This window comes from Phocoena sinus, chromosome 6 (genome assembly GCF_008692025.1).
Source record: "Phocoena sinus isolate mPhoSin1 chromosome 6, mPhoSin1.pri, whole genome shotgun sequence".
In the NCBI taxonomy this organism is placed as follows: domain Eukaryota; kingdom Metazoa; phylum Chordata; class Mammalia; order Artiodactyla; family Phocoenidae; genus Phocoena; species Phocoena sinus.
In genome coordinates this window covers 51,851,573-51,868,758 of record NC_045768.1, presented here as the reverse complement: position 1 = coordinate 51,868,758, position 17,186 = coordinate 51,851,573, and the positions used below count along the sequence as shown (strand labels likewise).

The 17,186-nt window shown below is 45.3% G+C and overlaps 1 protein-coding gene across 4 annotated transcripts in view; it reads right to left on the bottom strand.

The window, feature by feature from the left end:
- Positions 1–6,142: 6,142 nt before the first annotated feature.
- The window catches only part of DOCK8 (dedicator of cytokinesis 8), a 227,101-nt gene continuing 216,057 nt past the window's right edge, over positions 6,143–17,186 (bottom strand). For 2 of the 4 annotated variants that reach the window (XM_032636092.1, XM_032636093.1), the window contains 3 exons: positions 16,776–16,882; positions 7,648–7,818; positions 6,143–7,251 (listed from right to left, as the gene is read on the bottom strand). In XM_032636092.1, the coding sequence (XP_032491983.1) occupies positions 7,191–7,251; positions 7,648–7,818; positions 16,776–16,882 (339 nt within the window). In that variant the 3' untranslated portion in view covers positions 6,143–7,190. The remainder of the gene's footprint in view (positions 7,252–7,647; positions 7,819–16,775; positions 16,883–17,186) is intronic. The other 2 variants (XM_032636094.1, XM_032636096.1) reach the window with 1 other exon arrangement.

The following is a 17,186-nucleotide window of genomic DNA, read 5'->3' as shown; positions in this document are numbered from 1 at the left end:
AACTCCCTTTCCCAACTTCCGGCTACTCACCGCCAGACTGAAGCACCTTTCCGCTCCTGACTACTACAACAACAAACCACCCCCTCCCACGACTCAATGCGCGCGCATGCGCATTAACCACGCAGTAGCCACCCTCCCCCCCCCCCGGGGGGGGCGTGGGCGTGGCGGGTTGCTTGATTTCTCTAAGCCGCTTTTAAATTGGGACGTTTGCTGGGGCGTTCTGTGCTCAGTTATCGGTGGGTTAGGACCATTGAGTTTCCTAATCAATTTCTGGGCTCCACGCAATCCTTTTTAGAAACTTTTTCTTGATATGCGTCTGGAGACATTCGCGTCCAGGCTGCAAAGCTGGAGCCTATGGAGTGGCTGGAGCAGGCAGACAGAGCCTGGGCTTCTCAACGAGCAACGTCAGCTTAGTTATTCCAGATCTGTCTTGGCTGCCAAGTCCTCTTTTTCTTCTTTCTTACTATAAGGGAAACTTGCCGCTCAGTAGCTTTCTTTCAAGTGGAAGTCGGTGTGCTTTGATACCCTCCGGGAGCATTTACAAGCGGGGACACAGGTGGGCTGTTGGAATCCGTGTATTTACCTTCTAGGGGAATGCACTGGAGACACGCTGCGCTAGAGGAGAAGGGAAGCCAGGTCAGATTGGCTTTCCAGGCGCCCCTGTGTGCCCTCTCCGTTCCACCGATTCCCTTTCTTCTTCTACCCTGAAGGCCCTTGCTTTTGGCCTTGGCCAGACCATGGAAATTGACACTGCAAGTTGAATAGACCAGGCATTTATTTTCTGATAAATCAGGCCTCTGTCCTGCCTGCACCTTTGGCCTGCTTTTGATAAATGTTGCCGGCAGTGAATACGACCTGTGGGGTTCTGGCTAAACTTTCTGGAGGTGTCAATTGTAAATAGTGTTTCCTTACATTTGGGGCAGCACTTTCGAGTTTCCAAAACATGTTCCATGCAGTAATTGTCTCATTGGATTTCCTCAGCAGGTTGGGAGAAGATGGGGCAACTCATCCCTATTCTGCAGTGAAAAAACCTGAAGCTCAGAGAGGTAGAGTGACTTGGGCACAGTTGCAGGACTAGAAAGTACAATAGAAGAATAAGAAACCAGGACTTTTGATCCGTGGTCTAGAAACTTTTGGCAGTCACATAGTCTTTTTTGTTTGTTTGTTTTTTTAATCTTACTAATTACCCTGATAATCCTGTTGGATAACAGAACAATTTGTTCATCCATGTCATGTTCTCTTATTGCATAAAGGAAATGATAAGGGACAAGAGAGCTGATTTCTCAGCTGTAACCTTTAGAGCTCTGCCACCTTGCTAATCGCTTATCCTGGATACCAGTGATTTGCCATCTTCCAAACGTGTGGGGAAAATAGTAAAGGTGAAAGCCATTTAGCTGCCAAGCTTATACCACAAAGATCATCATCAGACCAGGAACTGGGTTGGACTCAGTAGCATCATTCCAGAGAGAGCACTGCTCCCCCAAGATGTGCTGCAGCATTAAGGCCTTAAGGATAAGGAACGTGGACAGCTCTCCAAACAGTTTTCAACCAAGGCTGTGCTACATTTCCTTCAGTAATCCCATGGCAGAAAACGTAGTGACCATCAGAGCTTTGGCTTTTTAATCAGGCTCTGTGATTCTTATTAAGGATAAGGTCTAGGGTGATTCAAGGGAAAACAGCAGAAAAGGGGGGAAAATCCTCTTAATTCTTGCCCATGCATTCATAATAGGTAAAGTCGAGAGGGAATAGAAGGCCGTTCCTCCGGGGCTAGTTGACCTTAATCGTCTGTCCTCTGTTAGGTGCTTTTAGCCGAGAGATACAGAAGAGGCACAGTCTGACAGAAGTCATCACGGATGGCCACCTTCATTCAGTACTTTGGTCATTTACAAACATTCATTGAGTGCCCACTATGGCCCAGGCCCTAAGGATGCCATGATGAGAGACACAATTTTGATGCTTGACTTTTTCCCCTCAAACCTACCGTAACTTATTCTATTTCCCTGTTGCTCACTTTTCTCCCAGTGCCCTTCCCAGCTGAGTTCTGATGCCTGATCATTTGTGTCATTTTTGGCAAGACACTCCAGAGGATGTATTACTGGTACAGCAAAACCTTCCACTCCCATCTGTCCCAGTCCCCACTCTTTTAGGATAAGCCCTAAGTCCTCCTTCATGTACTGTATATCCCTTTCGTCTCCCCTTCTAGGGAAGATGCTTCCAGGTCAATGGTTGTGTACATGATAAGAATAAACTGTAATCCTGATCTCCATAGAAGTCCCTTCTTCTGAATGCATTTCCTTTAAAGCAATGTTCTGCAGGGTGCCCCCATGGTTTGTTACGCTTCTTTTTCCCTTTCTTCCTGGTTCCCTGGGGAACCACCGGCCCCTCTATCGCTAGCCCTGTGGTTTGAGTTGATATTCATCCTGCTTCTCCTTAGAGGGGAGAACCTTGTTTAGCTTGAGCCATTCCAATCAGAGTGAACCCAAAGAATTTGCCTGGGAATTCTGGAACACAGACTCTCTTTTCTTTGTGGAGCTTGGTGGTATGAAGTTGTGAGGCTCAGGATTGCCTCTGTCATGACGGATGAGCCTGGAATTTCCAGGGACCACTGTTGAAAGCCTGGGGACGGAGCCAAACAAGAGAAAGCAGAGAAGAAAAATGGGCCCAGGACATGGTGGGTAGGCCCTGAACGGAGCTGGGTCGGAACCAATTCTACCTCTGGGTTAATCTGTTAAGTGAACCAATTAACTCCACTACCCCCTTGGAAAACACTAATTTGAGTTTGGTTTTCTGTTCCTTACCAAAAATTGCCAGCTAAGAACTACCCTTAGGCTAAGGCTTCCCAAATGGTGTGCCGTGGTGCACCTGTGAGCTTGCTTATAGATATACCTGAGCTTGACGGCCCTAGCCTTTGGGAGGGACTCAGGGCAGCCAGAGTGCCAGGGCTGGTCATCTCTAGGAGCAAGTAGCTTTGTCCATTTATCCCAGTGAGACAACAAATGCAAAATTTTAATGTGCCCCATTATGGTGATTTTAAAATGTGTTCAAAAATTCTTTAACACTCCTCCATTCCAAAGGTAGAGCCTACTTCTCCTCTCCTTGAATGTGGACTGAATTTAGTGACTTGCTTCTGAAAAATAGCATATGGCAGAAAAGAGAGGGTATGACTTCTGAGACTAGGTCATAAAAAGACACTGCCACTTTTGCCTTGCTTCTCTTGGACTGCTCATCAAAGGGGAAGTCAGTGAGCACTCATGCAGAGTAGGGGCTGAGGTCCACAAGCAGAAGAAATGAGGCCTCCCATCAATGACCAGCACCAACTTTCCAATGTTATGAATGAGCCACCTTGGAATAGAATCCTCCAGCTTCAGTCAAGCCTTCAGATGATGGCTTCAGCTTTGGCCAATATCTTGATTGCAACCTCATGCAAGACCTCAAGTCAGACTGCCCAACTAAACTAATCCTAATCCACAGGAACTGGGTGAGATATTGTTTATTGTGTTAAGCTAATAGGGCTATTTGGTATGCCTCGATAGATAACATTTATACCGTGAAAAAGGTTGGGAAACACTGTGGACATACCCAGCATTCTGGAATATAATAGAACCTTTAGTTTTAGTTTTTGGTTTTTTTTTTAAATGATACTTAGTCAATAGCAGCTTTACAACGTTTGAGACAACAAGCATTTAGAAATACATTCAAAGCAAAACAAAAGCTCCCTGTGTTTGAAAACATGCTTGCAAACCACAATTACCAGTGACAGCTCTAAAAGTTTTTTGTTTTACAACTAATCTATTGTCATGGAAAGGACTTCTTACTGAATAGAATTATGGAGTTTAAGACAATGTGTGGCAAGAAAAACCCAAACAGGTCTATGCAGGATATTCATCTTTCACTTTCATGAGATTCTTAAGAGCTGGTGACAGTTGCACCCTTGACCTTGCTAAAGGAAAAGAGGCAAGAAGCTAATCAGAAGATTTCTCCCATAAACTTTCATTGAAGAGTTTTCCAAAGTAAAATCAAGAGGCCTACCATGGCACAGAGGTTTCTCCAACCTTCAGGATTCAAAAGGCCTCATGTGCTTAACTCTTAGCAATGTTTGAAATGCTTCTTTCTTTTTTTTTTTTTTTTTTTTTTTTTTTTTTTTTTTTTTTATGCGTTACGCGGGCCTCTCACTGCTGTGGCCTCTCCCGCCGCGGAGGACAGGCTCCGGACGCGCAGGCTCAGCGGCCATGGCCCACGGGCCCAGCCGCTCCGCGGCACGTGGGATCCTCCCAGACCGGGGCACGAACCCGCGTCCCCTGCATCGGCAGGCGGACCCTCAACCACTGCGCCACCAGGGAAGCCCCGAAATGCTTCTTTCTTAACCCCGTATTTAGGATACATAATCAGAGGACCAATGCCCAGGTACTCTGTTTATGCCATTACTTATGTAAGTGCAGCAAAGCCTCCACTTCATTTATAACTGTTACATAAAGAACAACTAAACTATCTGGAATTGAGAAAAGAGCCAGGGTTAGCCTAGAAAGAGTATGAGCTAAACCAGTGTTGACCAGTCCACACTTGCCAACTCCACCAGCTTCACTTCTAGGTGAGCCCATGGGCTCTCAGTCAGAGTTCTTTCTTACTCTAGACAGTATTCTTCCTACATTGGTTATCTATAGTCTGAGCCCACAGATCAGAGGCATCATGTTATAAAAGTTGGAAGCTTCTAGAATTGTACCATCCAATACAGTAGCCACTAGCCACATGTGGCTATTGAACACCTGAAATGTGGCTGGATTTGAGATTAAGTGTAAAATCTCTAAATATAAAACACATACATACAGATTTTGAAGACACAGTATGAAAAAAAGAATGTAAAATACCTCATTAATAATTTTTCATATTAATTACATGTTGAATTGATAATATTTCGTATACGTCGGGTTAAATGAAATGTATTATTAAAATTACCGTCACCTGTTTCTTTTCCCGATTTTCTTTAACGTGCATACTAGAAAATTTAAAGTGACATATGTGGCTTGTATTATGTTTCTACTGCACTGTGCTGCTCTAGAAGCAGGCCTATTCACACTCATTCATTCATTTAATTATTCAGCTTATGCTTCTTAAATGTCTTCTGTGTGTTGAGTTCTGGGCTAGGGGATAGAAATGCAACAGCGGACACAGCCCTTGCACTTGTGAAGCTAGTGGTACCCACTGCGGTACAAGAGAGACTGAAATCAAAAGTGACAACACGTATCTAAAAGCAGGGGACATTTGATCCGGAATATTTTAGGTCATAGGATTATTAGGGCTTTTAGAGTTCAAAGCCAGGCCTACATTACTTACCACCTAAGGCTTATTGTTTGAAGGCAAAATATAATAGGTGTTGATAATAATGGCCACCCTGGAGTCACTCAGGAAAGGTTACCTTCCACAAGGCCTATTCTAGTCTGCTGTGTATTATGGCTACAGCCATACAGATGCTCTTCCTCACTAAACTAAGAGGCTTTGGAGGGCAGTGACAATGTGGTTTGACCTTGGTCTCACCCAGTGTCTCCCACGCAGAAGATACTTAACAACACGTGTCTCCCTTGGTCTCACCCAGTGTCTCCCACGCAGAAGACAACAGTGTCTCCCTTGGTCTCACCCAGTGTCTCCCACGCAGAAGATACTTAACAACACGTGTCTCCCTTGGTCTCACCCAGTGTCTCCCACGCAGAAGACAACAGTGTCTCCCTTGGTCTCACCCAGTGTCTCCCATGCAGAAGATACTTAACAACACGTGGGATTAAAATATGTCATGCGTACTCATTTAAGAAAACAAACATATCATATACTTTCGAAAGAGTTCTGCCCCAAATGCCTAAAAAACAAAAAGTTTGCCCCTTAAACTAGTAAGCTTTAGTAATTTAAAAACAAAACAAAACAGTCCTCTTTCAGAATATAAATTCATGCATACCTGATGGTGTAAGCAAAAAGTTCTGGGATATCCAAATTAAATTCTCTCTCATGACCACCAAGATTAAATATTATGTACGAGGGGTGACCCTGGATGGCACTGTTTGACCAAGGCCATGATCATGCATCCTTCTTCTTCTCTGAAAAGCTTTACAGAAGTCATGAGTTGTCGAAATAAAAAACACGAGTTGCAAAGGGAAACATTTTGCTTGCAATTCTTATTACATTTTTAGTACCAGTCAAGGTAACCAGTCATATTAAAAAATATATAATTTAATTCTCAAATAATAACTTTGTTCCTCTTTCTCCTAAAGTACACTGTCCGAAGAATCCTGAATATATTCTTTAGTTGATGTACACATGCCGACGGACAGCACAAGGTTCAGAAATGAAAGTAGAAATATTACCCTTTTATAAAAATAAACTTGGTCCCAGAGAGGATGAGAAAAAGAGCGAGCAGGAGCGAGCATAAGAAAAAACACAAAGCTTTGGAGGAGAATTGTTTCAATTTACGTAACTGCAGCATCTGCGACTTTGGGCGGGTCACTCAGAGTACCATTACCTCCTAACTCAGTGCTTCGAGTGTGCTCCTCTGTAAATGCATGTTAAATTAACCACCTAACAGAACAATAAAGCAAAAATAACTATACAACGATTAGTCCACCGTTACCAAAAGGGTAACAAGTTCACAAATAATTAATCGATCCCCACATTTCCAGCCTTCAGGATCTTCGGATTTCTAGTAAGGCCTCCCCTCACAGTTTTATTGGAAATGTTTTGTACTCCAGCAAGGTCACCTTCCTTTCTGATAAAGAGGGGAGGAGAGAAGTTCACTCTGAATAGTTGGTGGACAACTTGTCCATTTTCCCTTGGGCAATTTGGGTTTATCTAAATTCAGGTTAAATTCAAATACAGGCGGGAGGAAGTCATCAGTTCCTGACCACTCAGCAGGAGATGCTGTTTATGCTTTGTTTTGCACAATTATGCGAAAAAACATGGCTTAATAAATATACAGGCACCCCTGATTAACCATCCTCCACCACCTCCATCCCCCAAATGCCCCAGATCTGCTCAGACCCCATTTGGGTGTAATTCCCATTATCACTTGGATCCCAAAGCTTCCAGAGTGCTGTCTGGCCAGGGAGCATGTGGCATGTCCTGTGCGGCAAATGTCCTGTTTTAAGTTCCAGCGGGTCCTTCTCCAGGGTCACAGGGCCTCCAGTCTTCATGCGTGAAGATAGCCTTTCTTAGCTGCCCTGTGACAACTGGGTTTCACATTTCCTGAAACTAGATCTGTGGAAGGAGTCTCTGAAATTAAGCAGGGGGAGAGAACAGAAGTAAGAAACATCAGTTAGCCTTTTAAAGAGGAAAATCACTCACTCGAAAAGCACATCAATCATGGAGAACTCAGTAAAGTAAGTAAGTATGGGAAAGTGCGGCCATGCCTTCGCGCTGTGCCGGAAGAAATACAGGCGGTAACTTGGCCCTGGGAAGACGGCTGGCAGAAGGCCGCATGGAGGGGCCCCGGAGAGGTCAAGGAGAAGGCACAGGGGCAGCGGGATGCAAGCAGAGCAGATCACGCTCGGGTGGCTTCTCTGATTCCAGGGCCCGCTCCCACACCCAGAGGTTCTGCAGTTCTGATTGCTGGGCCTCAAGCGCTATCCTTTATCCTCTGGGAAGAGGCCTCCCCTGCCCTCTTCTTACCTCTTATGACTGTCAACTCTGAATATCGGCTTGTAGAGTTCTGGAATTTTCCGCTCTATCATTGGCCTGAGGTTCTCTCTCAGCTTGTTGTAGTTCTTTTTGAGTTCCATCTGGTACTCCCTCTGGTCTGCCGTGATGAGACGCTTGTTTTTCTCTACGGCTTCACCGCATCTGAGATGCAAATATGAGGGTGGGGAGAAAATGAGGTTGCGTTTCATACAAGTTTGAAGTGCTTACAAATTATTTATATATATATATATATATATGTATATGTATATATATATATATATATATATATATATTTGGCAGTACGCGGGCCTCTCACTATTGTGGCCTCTCCCGTTGCGGAGCACAGGCTCCGGATGCGCAGGCTCAGCAGCCATGGCTCACGGGCCCAGCCGCTCTGCGGCATGTGGGATCTTCCGGGACTGGGGCACGAACCCGTGTCCCCTGCATCGGCAGGCGGACTCTCAACCACTGCGCCACCAGGGAAGCCCAGAATGGATTGATTTAATTCACCCTGGAAGCCAAAACCACGCCCTTAACTGGATTTTTACTTATCTTTTAAGTTTGACATTAATTGAAGCAAACTGTAGGATACCAAAGGTTACATATCAAGGTTTCAGGGAAGAGGTAGGAAGGGGAGGTATATACCCTTTGAATCCTGAGAAATCTACATCACCCCTTATTATTTTTCTATTGCCTCTTAAACTAACAGTTATGAGCTACCACAATGTGTAAAATGAAATCAGTTTCTTCAACGAGACTTCAAGGACCAGTTTTGTAACACTGGCAGACAAGAGACCTGCAGGAGTGAACTGCTAACTTGGGGATGGCTACTCTGCAAACTTTGGAAGAAGCAATTATACTCTCTGTGATCTTTGTTATCAGAAGACATAGTAGCTATAAATATATATAGTGTTTTGGTTTTTTTTTTCGTATAGTTTTTAGCTCTTGTTCATTGGTGGATTTGGTTTTTTGGTTTGGTTGCTCTCGTTGTTCTTTCTTTTTTTTTATTACTTAAAAAATGTTTTAATTTTTATATAGTGTTTTAAAAAGACAAATATATTAATAGGTGGAGTAAATTTTTGTAACTTTATATTTTAACAAATTTTATACCTTATAAAATTGTTTCATAGACATTTTCTGTATTTCTTCCTTCCATTTAGATTATATTCTCTAGATTTTCTTATTAAAGTTAAAATAACTTCCACTATGTTAATTTAAATCCATAAACTAAAGAGAGCCATGCATTATGTTTCCCTCCTAGAGAAGAGCCATATCTCTTGGGAAATGTATACAGGATCATATAACTACACTGCAAATCATTTTTTAAAAATGGTCCTATCTGTAACATTTTCATTAGGTCCACAAACAGCTGAACTGTGCAACTTTCACTCAGTGACACCACCATTCCAGACAGCCCCCTCCTTGGCTGCTCCCTTTGTTGATAAGTTCACTGAACACAAGCATTTTCTTACAGTCGATGTGCTGGGATTTTTCAGCAGAGTCCTACAGAAACCAGATTGATGGGGACTAGAAAGGGTGGGAAGTTGTGCTTCCAGAACATGGTTCCCGGTTTTGCTGGGGGTAACTTTCATAGTCCTCTATCTAAGGTGTCTTTTCTACAGAGAGGGTGGACATGCAGCCCTCACCCTCTGCATCTCTTGCCCTCCCTTCTCTGTGATGCTCCTTCAGCACAGCTCACATATCAGTCTCTCAGTATGGCCAAAAAATTGCTGGTTGCTTCATCAACAACCATTCCCTCTCTTGCTTAGTAGCAGAACTCCAGGTGGTATACCCACCTGGAAAATTACATTCCCTAGCCTCCCTTATAAATAGGGACGGCTGAAGAGCTATAAGATGAAGTCACTAGGAAAGCTCTTTAAAGGGGTGTAGCCTTTTGCTCTTTCCTCATTTCTATTCCTGATACCTGCCTAGGATGTAGTTGTGATGGCCAGAGCCTTAGCAGCCGTTCTGTGACTATGAGGATGGATATACTATAACCAGGATAGCAGAGCAAAAGAATGGAAAGAGTCAGGGTCCCTGATGACTTTATGTGACCACCACACAGCTCTGGGATGCCTATCTCTGATCTTGTTTCATATGAGAGAAAAATAATTTTCTATCTTATTTAAGCCACTCTTAATTCCATTCTGTTACTGGCAACTGAATGTACTTCCTAGAGAGAACAGGCTCTGGAGCTGGAGTGCTCACCTCTGAATCCTGCTTTGCTACTTATTGGCTTTGTGACATTAGGCAAGTTACTTAAGCTTTCCATGCCTTAGTTTCTTCACCTGTGACATGATGGTGAAAATAGCCTACCTCATAAATTTTTGTAAAGATTAAATGAATTAAATATATAAAATGCTTAGAATAGTACTGTTACATAGCTAAAACCTAGAACACTTATTGTTTTATTATTATTGTTACTATTCCTGATAGACCCAGTCTGAGTGCAGAAACTATTTGTTCTATATAAGAATGATGATGGGATGTCAGAGATTTTATATTCCAGTCCCTTTTTTTTCATAGTTGATGAAACTAAGATGCAAAGAGATGAAGTGCCCTGTCCAGAGTCATACACCTTTGGGAACAGGAAAGGTGGATGTAAATCCAGGATCCTGTTGCTCCCAGGCCGATGTCTCATTAGCCCCACTGTGTGTTATGTTACAAACCTTACAGAGGCACACAAGTCACGGGCAGACAATGTCTATATTTAAATCAGATTACGTCTCTTTCCTATGTAAATCAATCTGGTTTCTATTTGCCCCATACTGTTATAGTCATCAATCACTTCATATGTGCCAAGTCCTATTCTAAGTTCTCTGAATTGACTCTTTCGATACTAACTTTAAGAGGTAGTTACTATTTTATCCCCATTTTACAGTTGGGGAAACTAAGGTTGGGTAACTAGCCCAAGGTCACACAGCTAGTTAAGGCAGAGTAGATATTATTTATTTATTTACTTATTGTTTTATCTTTGGCTGCGTTGGGTCTTCATTGCTGCACACGGGCTTTCTCTAGTTGCAGCGAGCGGGGATTACTCTTTGCTGCGGTGTGCGGGCTTCTCATTGTGGTGGCTTCCCTTGTTGCGGAGCACAGGCTCTAGGTGCACGGGCTTTAGTAGTTGTGGCACGCAGGCTCAGTAGTTGTGGCACATGGGCTCAGTTGCTCTGTGGCATGTGGCATCTTCCCGGACCAGGGATCAAACCCGTGTCCCCTGCAGTGGCAGGCTGACTCCTAACTACTGTGCCACCAGGGAAGTCTCAGAGAGAATATGTGAAGCCAGGCAACTAGGCCCGAGAGCCCACACTCATAACCCCAACACCACAAATGCTGCCTAGGAAAGACCCTGACCCTTCCAGCTAGAATCCAAGGCATACGGCCTTGGTCTCAAGTTGGAACTATTCTCTCCCGAGTCCCAATTTGTAGTATTCGGCGTTTCTCATCTTCTTCCTGGTAACACTTCAGCAAGTCTCCAGCTAAGGTCCAGTGAAAAAATACAGCTGCCGGAGTGAGAGGAGAGATACTGGAGAAACTGAGGGATTGGCTCCCCACCCCCTCCCGTGACTGGAGTGATACATGTGGTCCAGGCCCTTGAAGTTGAGGAAGGATTATTTGGGGGCAGGGCACCAAAGGAACATCTGGCCTTTCCACAGGAAGGGCTGCAGTGGATGTGAGGGTCCCCTGGTCAGAGCCACCTCGGCTGGCACCTCCAGCACTGTCCCTGCATTTCCTCCCTCCCAGCCCGACCTCTACCAAACCCCAGATCCCAAGGGCAGCCGGTCTCAGTGGAAGGCTAGTCTAATTCCTGGTTCTGCCACTTACTTGCTGTGTGACCTTGGGCTAATCGTGGTCTCCTTCAACCGCGCTTCTTCATCTATAAAGTGGGTTTATGAGGATGAAATGGTGTCGGGTGTGTGAGGACCTGACCAAGCGGCTGCGGGAGGAGTGCTGTGCAGGCGGCGTGGCCTGCCTCTCCTGGAGCGAAGCGGGGGAGACAGCCCACCAGGAGCACTGTCCTGGGTGCCCCGCGGCTGCCTGTGGGGAGGCGCCTGAGGCCGAAGGAGCAGGGCACCACGGGGGCAGGGACCGCAGCCCAGGGCAGACAGGAGCAGCCGTGGCTGGATCCTCTGGCTGTCGCCCTGAGCCCCCTCTAATTCCCTTGGCTGGGCGGCCCCAGAGGGGCTGGTGTGGCTCCCTGCCTTGGGGAAGTCACAGTGGCCCTGCTTCCTCCTCCTAAGGGGGCGAGATTGGGACTACGGCCTTGGGAAGGTGTCCAGTCTCGAGTCTGACACCTGGAAGCAGGTTCTGAGGACCTGCTGAACACCCCAGAACCCAGCGGGGGGTGGGGTCCGCCTAGATCAGACTCTAGGCTAGTCTCTAGGGCCTGACTCACATTACACTGTCTTCCGCCTCCTTGGGCCCTGGGCTTCTGTCCTGAGGAGTTACAGAGGCCTGTGGTTCTGACGATCACACACTATTCTCGATTTCACAGTCAGCCCAAACACCCTCCCACGCGGTGCCCTGGCCCTGAAGTGAGAGCACCGTCAAGCCCTGAGGACCGAGACCTTGTTCAAGAGAACCGGGGGTGGAGATGTGCTAAGAGAGGAGGACAGGATAGCACTGTAACTGAAGTGGATTTTTTTCCTCTTGGGAATGGTTGCAGAATGGCTGGGAGGGGGAAGCCACGCGCACGTGTGTGTGTGTGTGTGTGTGTGTGTGTGTGTGTGTGTGTGTGCTGCTCCACTAGGCTCTCAGTTTTCCACCCAGCCTCCTAGGCCCACTGAGACAGGTCCCTGTGACCTGGAAAAGGGACAGACGTCCTTCATATGTCCCTGCTACGGACCTGCTCTCGAGCAACCTCTCGTAATGTTTCAGGCTTTGCTTTCCCACCAAATACTCAGATCTCTTTTCACCTACTGCTTCTGTTTCCACCCACACTACACACAGTTGGTTTTCCTTTGGCCACTTGGGTAAATTCCCTCTCCTTTCTCTTCACAGACGTTAACTCCCGTTAAGACTCTTTGACCATTTATGCGGTGGAACTCTACTGATGTATCTGAAACTATGTCCCTTAAAGGCAACCTGGACCTGGTGCCATTGAGTCCTGCTCTCTTTTCTTTAAATATAAAAATGAATTTAAAAATCACTTAGTCTTTATAAGAATGAGAAAGTTCACATGTTATGGAATGAAGGTTTGTGTCCCTCCCAAAATTCACATGTGACCTCCATGTGATGGGATTTGGAGGTGGGGCCTTTAGGAAGAATGAAGGTTTAAATTAGGCCATGAGAGTGGGACCCACATGATGGGATTAGTGCCCTTGTAGAAAGAGACCAGAGAGCTATCTTCTTCATCTCTCTACCAGGTGAAGATACAGTGAGAAGGTGGCCATTTACAAGCCAGCAAGAGGGTTCTCCCTAGGAACTGAATCTGCTGACACTTTAAGCTTGGACTTCCCAGCCTCCAGCACTGCGAGAAATAAATGTCTGTTATTCAGCTACTCAGTCTGTGGTATTTTGCTATAGTGGCCCAAGCTGCCTAAGACAGAAATATAAGAGGAAAATTTAAAACCACAGACTGGCACAGATTGCAGTGTTTAAAATGGTCTGGGTGCTCTGGGGAGCAGAGGAGGGAAACAGTATGTTGTACCTCTCCATCTTGGCTTTTGAAACCCTGAGATGTTTCAGAAGGGGATCCAGGCCCCAACCTGGCAACCATCTGAAGAGCCGCAGGACTGGCTGGATCAGGTGTCAGTTGCAGCAGGTCAGCCTGCCAGGTTCTTTATGGCTTCATCCAGGCCCGCTACAGCTGAGTCAGACAGGCCACTGCCCAGTGGCAGGACCCAGCTACAGTGTACCCAGCAAGTGTACATTTCCGTTATTAGCAATCAGCCTTGGAAGGCTCACTTATGTTCACCTTGGAAACCTGGGCTTATCGACCTACAGCCCAAGTCTGCTGAGAAGCTGGAGCTCACTCAAGGCAAAACCGGGAACCATTTCACACCCAAACATTTTCCCCTCCTGCATCATCTCTGCTGATAGCAGGTTCCAGGGAGAAAACACAGGGGCGCAAACAACTTGACCAAACAATTCCTCTATTCATTACAAAGCTGTGACTTGCTGATTGGACCTGAGAAGCAATTAAGCAATGGAGGAAAGGAAGGTTTCCTCACCTACTACCTGTACTGAGGGTATAAGTTACAGATCATCACATTTACCCTTGTAAATATACAGTTTGATTAGTTTTAGTAGATTAATACAGTCATGCAACCTTCACCACAATCTCACCCACTACTTTTTTTTTTTTTTGTGGTCTGCGGGCCTCTCACTGCTGTGGCCTCTCCCGTTGCGGAGCACAGGCTCCGGATGCGCAGGCTCAGCGGCCACGGCTCACGGGCCCAGCCGCTCCGCGGCATGTGGGATCTTCCCGGACCGGGGCACGAACCCGTGTCCCCTGCATCGGCAGGCGGACTCTCAACCACTGCGCCACCAGGGAAGCCCCCACCCACTACTTTTGATGCATGTGAAATAAAGTGGAATGAAAGTCACTGGACTTGGACTTTGACAATGAAGTAGTGAGCAGAAGTACTGTTTTGCCTGTAGCCTCGTCTCATTTGTACTGGAACTTCATCTTTGCACACAGGTAGCAGGGTGCCTGGCACAAAGTATGGGCTCAATAAATGTTTGCTCAATGAACCGGCATCTATAGTTGTTCAAAGGTGTTAATAGTAATGGCACATTTCCTCCTGTGAAGGGAGGAAAGGGGAGGAAAAAGGGTGAGTGACAGTAGGCAGGACCTGACGCGTGAAGCCCTCGGGGAGGGGGCAGGGAGGAGAAAATGTGAGATGGCGGCAATCAAGCAACCTCTACAGCTTTGCAGCCTCTGCTCAAAGATCGGTCCCATCTGGCAGCTTCAGCAGCACCTGGGAGCTTGTTAGAAATGCAGAGTCTCAGGCCCACCCCAGAACTACTGAATCAGAATCTGCATTTTGACAAGATCCCCAGGTCATTTGTTTTGCACAGTGAAGTTTGAGAAGCGCTGACAGATATTCTTGTGGCATTCCTAGAACAGGGCGGCAGCCTACCCAGCAGGGGGAAGGTCCGCAGCCAACGGCAGGCGGACTCTCAACCACTGCGCTACCAAGGAAGCCCTCGACAGGGATTTTATAAGGACATTTTAACTAAAAAATCACTTCTCTTAGCAAGCTTCCTTTTACATCTATATTCTATTCAGAGCCCCACTTGTCAATAGTGCTGTCTTCCCAGGCTCCCCTCCCTGTGCTGGCATGCCCACAGATTGTACTGCTCTTGCCAACACAGAGGAGCCCAGACGTATCAAGGACGGCCCTGCCTCTGTGTCTTGTGCAACTGTTGGTCCCTTTACCAGTAATGCCTCTGTCTTCCCACTGCCCCCTTCTTACCACCTACATACCCAAGACGAGGTTTAAGTGATGTTTTCCCACAAAGCTTTCCCTAGCCACTGCAGACTGCAACTGACCGTTCTTTTCTGAACTCTTAGCCCTATATTTTGTGTACTCTCCACAGTTCTTAGAACATGCTGCATTGCTTTGTTATTTAGCCAGGTAAAAGTCCTATTGTCAGGAGCAGAGGAATACCCAGCTCCTGTATTCCTATAACGAATATCATACCTGGGTCCTAGTGTGTGCTCATTAAACACTTCACAGGTCCTTGCAGAGGTCCAGAGAGGCCCGGGCCACTGCCACCTTCATGGGCCTTTCACAATAACTTCATTTTATATGAAGATACGTGGAAAGTAAATTGATCTTTAAAAATTCCCCCAATACTTTTCTAGCCTTTTGTTTTATGAAAATGCACTCTTTACTGAAGAATATCTAGATTTTGTGTAATGTCAAAATTGTTATGAAATACAGGAAACAATTCAAATACAAAACATTAATAAATATAATTTCTGTCTGTGCATGTGTATGTATGTGCATATGTATAGTGTGCACGCACGCACACGCACACACACACACACACACACACACACACACACACACACACACACACACCCCTATTACTAAGCAGCTGAGATTCACTGCAGGACAAAGAATGTCTCCTTTATACGTAGCAAATTTACATATGTCTCACCAAAGCCTGTGAAGGAGGAGAACCTCACCTGACACTAGCATTCTGGTGAGTTTTCACTGAATTTAGCAAACTTTAACTTTTAGCCTCCTTTATCCCCATCTGCCAAGTGAAGATATTCCTATACTTTATATGCTGCTCTAAGACCCGGGGTGAAAAGAAATATTAGTACATGTATTTCTGATGTCCTTCTCTCTTATGGGTGAGGTGCCATCCACATCCTTCATAATCATTCCTTTTAGGGCCACAGGAGTCCCAGTATACCTGTGTGCATTGCAGCAACTTGCAAGACCTTGTCCCAAGATTCACTTCCTATCCAGCCTGAACAGGCTGCTCTTGGAGCCAGCTCTACTGCAGAATTCAGGAGCAGAGAGGACGCTTGTCTGCCAGTGGGAATTGCCGTAGAGATGACTGATACCTTTGTAAAATTCCAGTTTTAGAATCTCGCCTCTATCTCTCAATTTGAGGCAGTGTCTTTTACATTGATAAAAATAAGTTATTGTATGATATGGGAAATTACAAAGACTGCCAATGCCAAGAACCTCTCAGGCTCTAATTCATCAGTGGAACATCAGCACGTTGAAGGAAGTATTCGCTACTTGGATTCAGAAGACCTGGTTTGAACTCAACTCTGCTACTAACTTGCTGTGTGACCTTAAGTAAAATCATTTCCCATCTCTGAACCTCCATTTCCTCTTTTGTAAAATGAAGATTTATTTTACAGTGTGAGATGAGAAATATGAAAGCACCATACAGTTTGTGAGCTACTAGTGCAAGCAGTGTTGCTCTATGCAGGCTTCTCAAACTTGAGCACGCATCCGAATCCCCTGGAGGACTTGTTAAAATATGGGTTGCTGGGTCCCACCTCTGGAGAGTCTTACTCAGTAGGTCTGACTGGTATCTGAGAATTTTCCTCTCTAGCAAATTTCTCAAGTGATGCTGAAGCTGCTCGCCTGGGGACCACAATTTGAAAACCACTGCTCTACTGAAATCCCAGCCATTTCCCCTCTTACCGCATTATGAATTCTTTAAAGCATAATCTCAACTTGTTGTGATGTCGATAGAGTTTTGGGTCAGCTGGAATTTCAGCCAAAAATACTTGGGCTACTTCCAGTGGTCCCTGATGGGAAAAGTGAAAAACATTACTGATGTTGGAAAGAAAGTGAAATTACTTGGGAGGAAATGTTGGGAGTGAGGTCATAGTTTGAACATTTAATTTTGTTAGTTTGACCAAAACAAAAAATCAAGGAAGGTCTTGAACTTCTCAGGAAAATGCTGATCCCTTAGGAGGAGTTTGCAGTTTTAGGAGAATATTCAAAAGTATAAATGTATTTCCTTAATCAAATACTACTAATTACAGATTTTCCTTCATATAGAAAGGTAATATACTACATCAAAGGGTATGTGATTCGAGTTGCTTTTCT